Raw genomic sequence first — 13901 nt, 5'->3', positions numbered from 1 at the left:
TACCTCGAAGATGTCGCTGTTTTCTTGACCTGTGTCGAGAGCCTTCTTAGAGGTCGGGGATGTTTGGTAGGAACTTCCCGTCTTTGTTGAGACGAGGTTCCCTAGGTCTTTGGTGTGGTTTGCTTTTCATCTGTTGCCGATGTAATTCATCGCTTTTCTTTTTAATTTTTCTCATCTTTTCGAGTGAGGGTCCTCCCCTTGCTTTTTGAGGGGTCGCATAGAAATGTAGAGGTGCCATTGAGGGGACTTTTCTCCTTATCCAATTTTGTTGGGCAGTCGGATTTCTGTCATCGTCAGGACGAGGTTCTCCTTCTGTTCTTGACGTAGTCGATCTCAGCTCGGGTTAGGACGAGGATCTTCTCCTGTTCCCAACGGGGCTGTGGGGGCACATAAGGGTCATTGCAAGGAACCCTCCCCCCATCCGGTCTAAAAGAATCAGACCTTTGACTTTGCTCATGTTAGGGCGAGGTTCTCCTCCTGTCCCTAACATGGCTGTGGGGGCACATGTGGGCGCTGTTTGGCCTCTCCCCCCATCCGGTCTAGAAGGAACTGGGCCTTCGACTTTGCTCATGTTAGGGGGAGGTTCTCCTCCTGTCCCTAACATGGCTGTGGGGGTGCATAAGGGCGTTGTAGGGCCTCTCCCCCCATCCGGTCTAAAAGAATCGGGCCTTTGACTTTGCTCATGTCAGAACGAGGTTCTCCTCCTATTCCTAACATGGCTGTGGGGGCGCATAAGGGCGTTGCAAGGCCTCTCCCCCCATCCGGTCTAAAAGAATCGGGCCTTTGACTTTGCTCATGTCAGGACGAGGTTCTCCTCCTGTTCCTAACATGGCCATGGGGGCACCTGAGGGCCGTTACATGGGCCTCTCCCCCGATCCGATCTTAAAATCATCGGACTTCTATTTTGCTCATGTTAGGATGAGGTTCTCCTCCTGTTCCTAACATGGCCATGGGGGCACCTAAGGGCCGTTATATGGGCCTCTCCCCCGATCCGATCTTAAAACAATCGGACTTCCATTTTGCTCATGTTAGGACGAGGTTCTCCTCCTGTTCCTAACATGGCCATGGGGGCACCTAAGGACCGTTATATGGGCCTCTCCCCCGATCCGATCTTAAAACAATCAGACTTCCATTTTGCTCATGTTAGGATGAGGCTCTCCTCCTATTCCTAACATGGCCATGGGGGCACCTAAGGGCCGTTATATGGACCTCTCCCCCGATCCGATCTTAAAACAATTAGACTTCCATTTTGCTCATATTAGGACGAGGTTCTCCTCCTATTCCTAACATGACCTTGTTTCGATTGTTTGAAGGGATTATCCCCAATCATAACAAGTCCATGCCAAAAGAAAAAGACATACAAAGTCGAAAGAAATTTTGATTCAAAGCAAAGTCGTGAGTAGTACATTTACAGATTTTTCGAGTTCCATGGTCGTAGAAGGTCTGCTCCTCCTTGAGGTCCTCCGGTGATGGAGTCGATAGTCCCGATTGGAGGCCGATCTTTGGGCTGCTCCTCCCTCCTTGGCGGTTCAAGTTGCGGCAGGGCCCTTGGCAGATCTTCTCTACCCTCACGTCGGTGTCGAATGAACCTGTCGAGTCGACCTCGCCGGATGAGCTCCTCGATCTCGTCTCGGAGCTGGATGCATTCCTTCGTGTCGTGGCCGTGGTCGCGGTGGTAGAGACAAAACTTGTTGGGGTTGCGCTTCCCGGGATGTGTGCGCATCCTCTCTGGCCTAGGGAGTTGCTCCCTGACCTCCATCAGCACCTGGGTCTTCGAGGCATTGAGGGGGGTGTAGTTGCGGAATCTTCCCGGTGGAGAACCCCACCGAACCCCGTGATCCAGGCTTCTCTGCCTACGTACCCGGGGAGGAGTGTGGACACGCTTGTGCCCAGGAGGGGAGTCGAGGGAGTCGCGGTCGCCGCTGGGACCTGCAAAAAAAGTCTAAACCGGAGGTGGGGTTGCTCCGGCAAGATCCTCCGACGCTCAAGTCAGTTCTCTGCCTCAACAAGAATGGAGTGCTCGAACAAAAATTTTAGCAGAGTTTCTAGGTAGAAAATGAGAGCTTAGAAAATAACGTATCTGGGGTCCCCTTTTTACAGGCGGAGGGAGCAATAGACTGATGGTGATATCTGTAACCGTCTGGTAGTGGGCTGCCTAGGGTCAGACGGAGTTTGTTGCGAAGAGTAGTGGAGTGGATCCATTGCTATCACCGGAGCATGCCACGTGGAGTCTACCGCGGGGAGTGGAGCGGCGTCCATTATCGCGACTTGCCAGAGGATGGAAGAATCGTACGGTATCCGTTGCAGGAAGTGGAGTAGGATCGTGGCCATTATTGTGGCCTGCCAGGGAGTGATGGAGCCGCGTGGAATCCGTCGCAGGAAGTGGAGCAGTGCTGTGGCCGTTACTGCGGCCTGCCAGGGGGTCCAGGCCTGTCGGTCGGAGTTCGGCTGGAGTGTCTGGCGGAGAGAGGTGGCTAGCCACCCGTCTGAGAGGAGCTCGGAGTCCGGCTCTCGTAGGAGTCCGGATGGAGTCTTCCTTCAGTCAAAGTCGGGGCGAGGTCCGGCTCCCGTGGGAGTCCGGATGGAGTCTTCCCACAGCTGGAGTCGGAGACAAGGTCCGGCTCCCTTAGGAGTCCGGGCGGAGTCTGCCTGCAATTGGAGTTGTGGGCGGAGTCTGGCTCCCGTAGGAGTCCGGACGAAGCCTTCTTGCGGTTGAAGCCGAGGGCGAAGTCCGGCTCCCGTAGGAGTCCGGATGAAGTCCACCTGCAATGAAAGTCAGGGGCGAAGTCTGGCTCCCGTAGGAGTCCGGATGAAATTTACCATCAGTCGAGGTCGGGGATGAAGCCCAGCTCCCGTAGGAGTCCGGACGAAGCCTTCTTGCGGTTGAAGTCGGGGGCGAAGTCCGGCTCCCGTAGGAGTCCGGATGAAGTCCGCCTGCAATGAAAGTCAGGGGCGAAGTCCGGCTCCTGTAGGAGTCCGGATGAAGTCCACCTGCAATGAAAGTCAGGGGCGAAGTCCGGCTCCTGTAGGAGTCCGGATGAAGTTTACCATCAGTCGAGGTCGGGGATGAAGCCCAGCTCCCGTAGGAGTCCGGGCGGAGCCTTCTTGCGGTTGAAGTCGGGGGCGAAGTCCGGCTCCTGTAGGAGTCCGGATGAAGTCCGCCTGCAATGAAATTCAGAGGCGAAGTCCGGCTCCCGTAGGAGTCCGGATGAAGTTTACCATCAGTCGAGGTCGGGGATGAAGTCCAGCTCCCGTAGGAGTCCGGGCGGAGCCTTCTTGCGGTTGAAGTCGGGGGCGAAGTCCGGCTCCCGTAGGAGTCCGGATGAAGTCCGCCTGTAATGAAAGTCAGGGGCGAAGTCCGGCTCCCGTAGGAGTCCGGATGAAGTCCGCCTGCAATGAAAGTCAGGGGCGAAGTCCGACTCCCGTAGGAGTCCGGATGAAGTTTACCATCAGTCGAGATCGGGGATGAAGCCCAGCTCCCGTAGGAGTCCGGGCGGAGTCTTCTTGCGGTTGAAGTCGAGGGCGAAGTCCGGCTCCCGTAGGAGTCCGGATGAAGTCCGCCTGCAATGAAATTCAGGGGCGAAGTCCGGCTCCCGTAGGAATCCGGATGAAGTTTACCATCAGTCGAGGTCGGGGATGAAGCCCAACTCCCGTAGGAGTCCGGGCGGGGCTTTCTTGCGGTTGAAGTCGGGGGCGAAGTCCGGCTCCCGTAGGTGTCCGGATGAAGTTCGCCTGCAATGAAATTCAGGGACGAATTCCGACTCCCGTAGGAGCCCGGGCGGAGCCTGCAGGTGAAGTCGTGGGCGAGGTCCGGCTCCCATGGGAGTCCGGACGTCGCGAAGAATCCGATCGACGCTGGCGGGGTCCTGCCCGTCGGCAAAACTTGGGAGTGTGGCGGAGGCTCGGCCGCCCGGGAGGTTTGAAGAGATGTTACCGGAGGTCGAAAGTCAGCTGGATCCCCGGAGGGTCACTCCCATCACGAACTTCGGCTGGGGGGTATTTTATACCCAATAATTTTTATTTTCTTTATTTTTTTAATCAAAGAAAATATTAGTATTAAAAATAATATATCATAAGTGTAAATAAAAATATTAATCCTATCATAATAATTAATACATCTTTATAGGATTAATAATTTATAGGACCACTAAATATGTTTTATAGAATATACTAATAAATGTGTTAACATTTCATGTGATTAATAAATATATTTTTATAGAATATGTTGGGGATAATTTTAATATTGTATGGTCGGTGATCTTGAAATTACGTAGAATACTAAACGTGCCGCTCATGGATATCTAGGGATCTTAAATCATTAGATTATGGCCTACCAATTGTAGTGATCTTAGATCATTAAGGATAAGATCACTTCTGGATTCGAATAATCAGTGACCAGTGATCTTAGGTTACTGTGGTGAGAATCACCAAATATTATCTATGGGAGTATCTAAACAAGCTCGAGGGTTTGTTTGGATGATTAAGCAGAAAGTCCCATTGAATTTGTGGATTAGGCCGGTCCAACCAACTAGATAACACGAGAAAAGTTGGATTAGGTCTATATTCATGAGTACCAAGGTGTGATTTGGGAGTAGACCAGCCCGAATCTCGTAGAAAAAAAAAAAAACATGCCCAAACTGCTCTCATGTATGAGCCTGTTTTCCTATTATCTAGTTGGTTATACTTGCCCAATCCATAAATCAAACGAAAATTTTAATCCAATCATCTAAACAAACCCTCAAGAGTCCTGTAATTTGGAGAGAGGCCAGGTCAAAAGCCATAAAATTTATATTGGAAAATAGTAACATCATATTCCCTACAAACATAAGCATCCAAGGAGAATATTTCTCTATGATCATCAGTAGACCAGTCACATCAAATTACTTGAATGGTCGATCTGCTCCATATTCTAATCATCTTGTTCTATTTTCAACTACCACACGCAAACCTTTTGTTTTGAAATCAAATAAGCAGCATGTCAGGCGTGCATTTTGACTTTTTAGTATATCAAAGAAAACTTGATGATGATTGTGAAAGAAAGGATTTATCATACCCCTCCATAAACACCTTCGGTAAAATTCCAGAAGGTTCATGCAAAGTAATTGCTATGGTAAATGACGAACCAAAGGAAAAGAGCTTAATCAGCAACAAATTCACGCCTGAAGATGCAAAAAGGGGCTTCATTTAAGTTAGAATCAAATCAAAAGTACAAAGTGGGACTGAATTCTTCAAGTGCATTGTCTACCCTACCATGCTTCAGTGCCATGAAAAGCAAAGTACAAAAGGACTCATTCTATACCAAACATATCCATCTTTTAATTGGAAGTTTTCATCTGAAAAAGGAAATCTACCTTCAGAGTCTCCCAGAACCACGCACAAAAAATCGAAGTAATCTACAAACAGTTTGAGTTCTCTGTAAGCTGCCTGGGGCTAGTCCACTTTGCTTTAGTGCTCCTTTTTCACATGTAATCATCTAAGTGGAACAGCAAGATCTCTTTGCATTTCCAGAGGAATCAGCAACATTGATGGTCGTTCCTTGAGTGGGTGGTCCAGCTGTGCTTGCTGCCTCTTGAGCAGCAAGTGCCTTCTTGCTTATTATTTGGTAAATCTCTGTCAAAATAGTCTGGAATGCCTTCTCGATGTTGAATGCTTCCAATGCTGAGGTCTCAAGAAAGGAGAGCCCCTCCTTCTCAGCCAATACTTGGCCATCATCCTCTGAAACTGCTCTTAGATGCTTCAGGTCAGACTTGTTACCAGCCATCATAATGACAATGTTGGAGTCTGCATGGTCTCTGAGTTCACGAAGCCACCTCTGGACATTGTCAAAAGTCTGCCTCTTTGTTATGTCATAGACTAGAAGTGCTCCCACTGCACCTCTGTAATATGCACTGGTGATGGCACGGTACCTCTCCTGACCAGCAGTGTCCCATATCTGGGCTTTGACCGTCTTACCCTCTATCTGATTAAAAAATAAAATAAAATTTTACAGCATTAACAACAGAATCAATATAGCAAAACAACAGATGCAATACAAGTGTTGGTCAACCACTACGGCAGATATGTGAAGACAATTTAGCATTTAGATTGCCAATCCCCAATATCATCCATCCATAGTGCAAAAGCAGCAAAACACAATGACACAAGACAATATTCATTCTATATAAAGAGGTGTGCATGATGGCATTCCTCAAATGGAAACAAATGGAGGAAAAAACCATCGATAAGCCTCAAATGGAGCCTAGATGCAAAAGAGACAATTAAAACAATGTTTATACATCAACAAAATAAAAGGGTTTATTGAATGATGGTTAGCACTGAACTGATGCATCAATATATAAGGAGAATATGCCATACAATGAGCAAAGGCCAACATAGAGCAAATAATTACTATTCAATGTTTCACTGATCTAAAATGCATTTCTTTCTCCACATGGTTGTATTTAGTGCTATCTCCGTCCATGAGAATAGTAGCTTCTTGGATGGAGCAACTTGCATTCGCAAACTTAACAAACGAACGGCTCCGCTGTGAACTTTAGCAATACAGAATGTCACGAATGTCACTGCAAATGTCATTCTACTAAGTAAATACATGATACTAACAATCACAGGGTTGGGTTTTTCACCTTGATGCCATGCAACAATAGGTAAATGACCCAACAGACACCAACTTAAGCTCACTCAAAACAGAAACCCAAGAAGTTCATGAGACAAATTTAAAACAAAATCAAGCAGCAGAAGAGCAATCGATAAAAATCTGTCCCTTCCTCACCCTATAGATTCAGCACACATCCACTTCATTATTCTCATCTCTGCACACTTACTTTGTATGCCTGGATTCACTTCATTGAGCAATATTCCTCTTCTTAACATTAGTCTTAAATTAAACTAACTATAAAGCAATCAACTTCCATGAAAGAATTAATATCATTGTTATGACATCAGCAATTTTTTATTAACGGAAACAAGTTTTGCATTGTATAGAATGTCAGAAACAATTTATATTAGTAAATTCTTTGGACCTATTGCAATTAGAATGCAAGATCTTGCCTTAAAAAAAAAAGAAGAAATGATAAAAGAAAAAAATAAAAGGCAGAGAAAAGTGAGGGAAAGAATATGAATACAAATGGAAAATAATAAAAGAAGCTACCTAAGCTAAACTACTACTACAATCTTTAAGAAATTTAATTCAAATTTGCAACCATGAATGAAAATTTCATAGTTATATCTTCAATTTGGGCACATAAGTTGGTCACCTATTTAGCTTGGTATATGACCACCACATCATCAGTAAGTGAATTTTAGCTAACAGCATCTTACCACCCCCTGGCAAGGATTTTTCAGTCATGCAAGCAATCAATCACCAATACATGTCAAAAAGAAAGAAAAAATGTCCCTACACTTTGCATGTTGTTCATAAGCATTCACAAGCTTTTTCCCCTTTTCTAAGGCATCATTTAAAGGACAAATATGTACATGGAAATGTTTGATTGCAAAGTACTGATGGGTTGAAACAGATGCTAGCATTTAGTCTGGAATAATAAGGTAGCATTTGATCTCTAATTTTCCAAGAACATTTAAGCTTGATGTATCTTAAGCTCAACGGTTAAGCATGCTAGCATAAAAGTAGTGCTAGGATGGGAGATGTACCTTAACCTCCTATTCTTGTCAAATAATCATAAATCTGCGTCAATCCATCCAAAATGGCATCGACAAAGAGGTAGATGAAATCCATTCCAGTTTCTCCTTGAACTTAATCCCAATGGGTGAGTTTCCCTTATGAAAAGTTTAATAGCACTCTATGTTTCTTCAAAAAATGGTGGGAGGGGTATTGGTTGGGACTTGGAAGTGGGTAACTTAAGCCCATTTGCAATTGCTTTAGGTAGTAGAGCTTTTGTTCATATAGCTTTAGACAATAGAACCTCCGCTAGCAAAGCTTTTAATAAAACGCTACTAATTCTTTAGTAACTATATTTGAGGTAGATGAAATCCATTCCAGTTTCTCATTGAACTTAATCCCAATGGGTGAGTTTCCCTTATGAAAAGTTTAATATCACTCTATGTTTCTTCGAAAAATGGTGGGAGGGGTATTGGTTGGGACTTGGAAGTGGGTAACTTAAGCCCCATTTGCAATTGCTTTAGGTAGTAGAGCTTTTGTTCATATAGCTTTAGACAGTAGAACTTTCGCTAGCAAAGCTTTTAATAAAAAGCTACTAATTCTTTAGTAACTATATTTCTGAAGTGCTATAGTGCGGTAACTAAATTGAAAAAATACTTTTAGTATCAATAAATGATAATAAAGGATATTAAATAGTGATTTCAATAATCAAATTGTTTGTATTATCAAAGGTTACAATAAGATTATTCTTATCTGTAATTATTATTTTAATATTTAACCTAAATAATATAATAAATAATAAATTTTTATACTTATTATAAAAATATAATAATATTTGATGATATTATTATATGATTGTTATAATACAAAAACAATGATGATAATAATATAATATTATTATAATATTATAAATATAATGTAATTTTATAATATTTCTGTATTATACTATTAAAAATTATTATTATAAAGTATTGTGAAATTTATAGGTTATTTTGAATTAATTTATTAAAAATCTGTTTATCGGGACTCAAACCCGGCTTTTTCGTCTAAAGGAAAACAAGTTCCCTATACATATCATTTAGAGCTTTTGCTCAAAGGCTCTAAATTAGAGCTTTTCCCTGGTAAAGCTTTTTAGCTTTTAAAAGAGCCAGAAAGTTGTTCAAAATTTTTACCTCAAAATTACCAAACAGATTCTGGCCCTCCAGGAAGAAGTGCTTTTTGACTCTCGACAAACAATGCTAACTGAGGTTCTAGTGTGGTGGGATTGCTGGGTTAAGGTAGATCGCAATGTTTAATGTTTTTCAGCCACTTCCTTACGTGGATTTATTCTCTTTACATTCTTGAAATTGTAACGGACCATGACTAAGAGTAAAATATAATGTTAGGTTCGGAAAGCAGATTACAAGGTCTATTGACGACAATTTAAAGGCTTAAATTCGTTTTCCCTTTAATTGTATACAGCGTATTACAAATATGATATCATAGCAGCAACATACTAATCCACTATTCAAAAATTATATGCCGTGGGAAAAGCTATTTCGAAATCAAATTCGTGGTAACGCTTGTTCCCACGATTAAGACGGAGCAGAGCAGATGAAAACGGAAGCATTGAGACAACGAACGAAGGCACAGGTCAGAGAAGGCGAGAACGGAAACAGCTGACCTGAAGAGTCCTGGTAGCGAATTCGACGCCGATGGTGGATTTGGATTCCAAGCAAAACTCGTTTCTGGTAAATCTCGAGAGAATGTTCGATTTGCCGACGCCGGAATCACCGATCAGGACGATCTTGAAGAGGTAATCGTACTCGTGATCTACTCTGTGCGCCATCTCTGCTGCTCCTTCTCCCTCTACCCTCCAATCTTTAAATAAAAATAAAAAAAAAAAATCGAGATCTGAAATCGAAGTTGATAGAGAAGACTGGGCCGAATAGGATCAGGATCGGCTTGGAGAAAACCTTACCCGCAGTGAGATCCGATCGAAGGAACGCCGAGAAAGGCCAAAATTCGATGGGTTTCTAGGGCGAGGAGAGAGAGAGGACCGAGGAGCAAAGTTCCAGAGGTCAATGGCAAGAAATAGAAGCCCATCAACGTTTTATGCGCCCCTAATAACCCCCATTATTATTTTCATTCTTATAAAAAAGAATTTGCTTCCACTTAAAAGAAAAATAAAAAATAGTGAAAATTTGAATATTTTTCGCCGGCCGCTTGGGGGGTGTCGGGGCGCGCCCACGTTTATTTCTCATATAGAGGAGGAAGAGCTCCGGGCGAAAAAAGAGCCCGCATACAATTCGTAATGCGAGCACCAGGATCTGCCGCCCACGTCGCAAGAGTGCCCTTGCTCGCGTGAGGTGTCCATTGGGATGTTAGCGAGACTTGATGCCGTTTGGTGGATCTGGCCCTACACCTACAGTTGTTTAGATTCTCCTCCTCTCGGCAGGAGGTAGTGCCAGGATATCCTCGATAGCAATTTGCCAACCACCAGATATATATGTATATATATAGACACACGTTTAGATTGGATTTGTTGGCATAGCTAACCAATTGTTAGGATTTGACGCCTCTAGATTCAGTCCACACTGAGCCCACAGCGAGATTCGCGGCGAAAAATGGAGTCCAACGAGATCAAGATCACCTGAAACGGAGCTCAGATGGAAGAGATACGAGCTTTTGAAGTCGGCACGAGAATCGAGGCGGCGGAGGACCGCCGGCGACCCGCGGCGGGCGGCAGCGGCGCGGCCGCAGGCGGCGGCACGCGGGACGCATGACCCAGGCCTGCTGGCCCCTTAGCCCCGGTCCACCGTGGACCGAGCGGTCCACGGCGGGGCCTGTGGACCGCGTGGGCGTTTCCCACGCGTTTCTCGCGGTCCACGGTACTATTCCGTGGACCGGAGCACGATCTAAGGGCCCAGAGGGCTCCCGATCTTGATCCGATGGTCTGGGACGTTGATTTGGCTTGTTTAGGACTCTTAAACCTAATCTAATTAGGTTTTAAACCCTGTTTAACCCTTTAAAAGGGTACCGTGACGACAGAAAAAGAAAGGGGTTCGGGTTTCTCGCCGTACAGAGCCATACGAACTCGAGAAGAGAGAGAGAGGCGGAAGCATTGCTGTGAGAGAAGGAGCAGGAGGCTCTTGGACAGCGGTCGCCAGGCTCTTCAGGGGTTCAGGGGGGTCTCCAAGAAAGAGAGAGCTTTTGTGAGGAGAACTTCAGGTGAGAGAGAATTGAGTGTATAAGGGTTGAGGGTGAGGTCTCCTCTTGTAAAATTTTCTTTTCATAGTGAAGTTTGCATGCCCCGTGGAGGCGAGCCCTTTTGTGGCTGATCCACGTATTTTGATTGTTTTTTCTTTTATTTTGTTTCTTCTTTCTTCCTGCTGCATCGCGTGGTACTGAAAGGATCTTGGGAGGTGGTGTCCTGGCCAGACATCCACCCAACAAGTGGTATCAGAGCAAGGCGGTACAAGGACGCAGATTGCAGTGGTGGTGAGCAAGACTAAAGATGGAGAAAACAGGAATAATCAAGATGGAGATCAACAAGTTCGATGGTAAGAGCAATTTCTCCTTGTGGCAGGCAAGGGTGAAGGACGTGCTCATCCAACAGGGGTTGATCGATGCTCTCTTGTGCGATGAGAAGCCGACCACCATGGAGGTGTGAGATTGGAAATGGCTACAGATGCAGGCGGTGAGTACCATCCGCATGTACCTGGCGGATGAGGTAGTGATCCATGTGCTGAGCGAGACTTCCCCGACGGTGCTGTGGTCGAAGCTCGAGGAGTTGTACATGGTGAAGTCTCTCACCAACACTCTTTTCTTCTGGAGGCAGTTTTACCAACTGCGGATGACTGAGGGACAGAGCGTGCAAGAGCATTTGAGCCACTTCCAGAAGATCCTCACCGACCTCCTCAGCGTTGGTGAGAATGTTGAGGAGAAGACCAGGGTGCTGGTTTTGCTGGCGTCACTTCCCCCTTCGTATGAGTCCTTGGTGACTGCTCTTCTAGTGGGGAAGAGCACTATCAAGATGGACGAGGTCACCGCGGCGATACTCCAGAACGAGGTTCTCAGGAGGGAGAACCCAGCTTCGAGCTCAGGTGGCGGTAGCTCAGCTTTGGTGGCTTCTGGAGGAGCAGGAGGTGGTAGACGGAGCGACAGGAGATCGCAACGAGGGCGATCCAAGTCCAGGAGGGACTTGAGCAAAACCAGGTGTTACCGGTGTGAGGAGTTGGGGCATCTAGCCAGAGATTGCCCTCAACTGAAAAATCGGACGGTGGCTGCTGTAGCGACGGCCGACAGCGATTCAGATGGAGATGTCCTAGAGATATCTGACGAGGTATCTACTTCTTCCCAACAGTGGATATTAGATTCTGCATGCCCCTATCATGTGTGTTGCAGAGAGGAGCAGTTTGACTCCCTGGAGAACAGTGAGGGCACTGTATATCTGTCGGATGGATCGAGCTGTGTGATCAGAGGCATTGGGATGGTCAGCTGGAGGACACATGACAGTGCAACGAGAAGATTGGGGGAGGTCCGATACATACCCAATTTCAGACGGAATCTTATCTCACTTAGCAGACTGGATTCGAGAGGCTACAGGACGGTAGCTGGTGGAGGAATCCTGAGGGTACTACGCGGTGATAGGATTGTGCTGGAGGGGAAGAAGGGGAGCAGAGGACATTATTACCTGGCAGGGAGTCCAATGCGAGGTGGAGCTTCGGGAGCCATGTGGAGCCCAGAGTGAGGTGGAGCTCCAGGAGGTGGATCGGGCACGAGACAGGAGACTCGGGAGGACGAGAGACGACGTCGCAAGGTGAGATTCCTATTGTCGCAGGACGATGCCCCGAGCAGGTCTCAGGTCAGGAGGAGCACAGCATATGACGGAGATGGGATCGAGCAGCCTAGCTCGACTCCCATGTTTGCCCATCCATGATCAGCAGGCGATTACCCCAAGGCATGGGGGCGAGGAGATCTAGAAGCTCTCGAAGTTTGGAGGAGGCCGAATATCGAGTCGAGGTAGAGATTGTTAGGATTTGATGCCTCGAGATTCAGCCCACATTGAGCCCACAGCAAGGTTTACGGTGAAAAATGAAGTCCAACGAGATCAAGATCACCTGAAACGAAGCTCGGATGGAGGAGATACGAGCTTTTGAAGTTGGCACGAGAATCGAAGCGACGGAGGACCGGCGGCGGGCGGCAGCGGCGCGGCCGTAGGCGGCGGGACGCGCGACGCGCGACCTAGGCCCGCGCGGGATGCGCGACCCAGGCCTGCTGGCCCCTTAGCCCCGGTCCACCATGGACCGAGCGGTCCACGGCGGGGCCTGTGGACCGCGTGGGCGTTCCCACGCGTTTCTCGCGGTCCACGGTACTATTCCGTGGATCGAAGCGCGATCTAAGGGCCCAGGGGGCTCCCGATCTTGATCCGACAGTCTGGGACGTTGATTTGGCTTGTTTAAGACTCTTAAACCTAATCTAATTAGGTTTTAAACCTTGTTTAACCCTTTAAAAGGGTACTGTGATGACAGAAAAAAGAAGGGGTTCGGGTTTCTCGCCGTATAGAGCCGTACGAACCCGAGAAGAGAGAGAGAGGCAGAAGCGTTGTTGTGAGAGAAGGAGCAGGAGGCTCCTGGACAGCGGTCGCTAGGCTCTTCAAGGGTTCAGGGGGGTCTCCAAGAAAGAGAGAGCTTTTGTGAGGGAAACTTCAGGTGAGAGAGAATTGGGTGTTCAAGGGTTGAGGGTGAGGTCTCCTCTTGTAAAATTTTTTTTTCATAGTGAAGTTTGTATGCCCCGTGGAGGCGAGCCCTTTTGTGGCTGATCCACGTATTTTGATTGTTTTTTCTTTTGTTTTATTTCTTCTTTCTTCTTGCTGCATCGCGTGGTACTAAAAGGATCTTGAGAGGTGGTGTCCTGACCAGACATCCACCCAACACCAATCTCTAGCCACATCGGACAGAAAGACTAGTATATCTTAGATCTGAAAATTATATTGATCCAATTTATTTCAGACTCAGGTCAGTGAAATGCCGACCTGATTTCATCTTTAATTTGACTATATACTAATCTAAGTTAATCTAAGTTAGCTTTCGATTGAACATTATGTTCAACTCAGCTTTATACCGATCTACAGGCAAGAATATCGATCTTGAACCAATGTAACTCAGAATCAGATACACTGAATCAATTATTACAACTACTCTTTGCTACAGCTATTTTCCAGCTCTGTTACAACTACTCTTCATGGGATAAATAACCTACAATCTCCAACAACTGATCATTCTGTTATAACAACCTAACGGCT

General features: G+C 46.3%; 1 protein-coding gene across 1 annotated transcript; it reads right to left on the bottom strand.

The window, feature by feature from the left end:
* Positions 1 to 5166: 5166 nt before the first annotated feature.
* On the bottom strand, positions 5167 to 9715 carry LOC105032610 (ras-related protein Rab2BV). Its single transcript, XM_010907094.4, has 3 exons — positions 9576 to 9715; positions 9279 to 9475; positions 5167 to 5959 (listed from the first exon to the last, which is right to left on the bottom strand). The coding sequence occupies exons 2-3, from the start codon at positions 9441 to 9443 to the stop codon at positions 5474 to 5476; spliced, it is 651 nt and encodes a 216-aa protein (XP_010905396.1). The 5' UTR covers positions 9444 to 9475; positions 9576 to 9715; the 3' UTR covers positions 5167 to 5473.
* Between the last annotated feature and the right edge of the window lie 4186 nt (positions 9716 to 13901).

Source organism: Elaeis guineensis, chromosome 5 (genome assembly GCF_000442705.2).
Source record: "Elaeis guineensis isolate ETL-2024a chromosome 5, EG11, whole genome shotgun sequence".
Classification (NCBI taxonomy): Eukaryota; Viridiplantae; Streptophyta; class Magnoliopsida; order Arecales; family Arecaceae; genus Elaeis; species Elaeis guineensis.
Note: the sequence above shows the minus strand (reverse complement) of the source record. Positions and strands in the feature narration are given on the sequence as shown.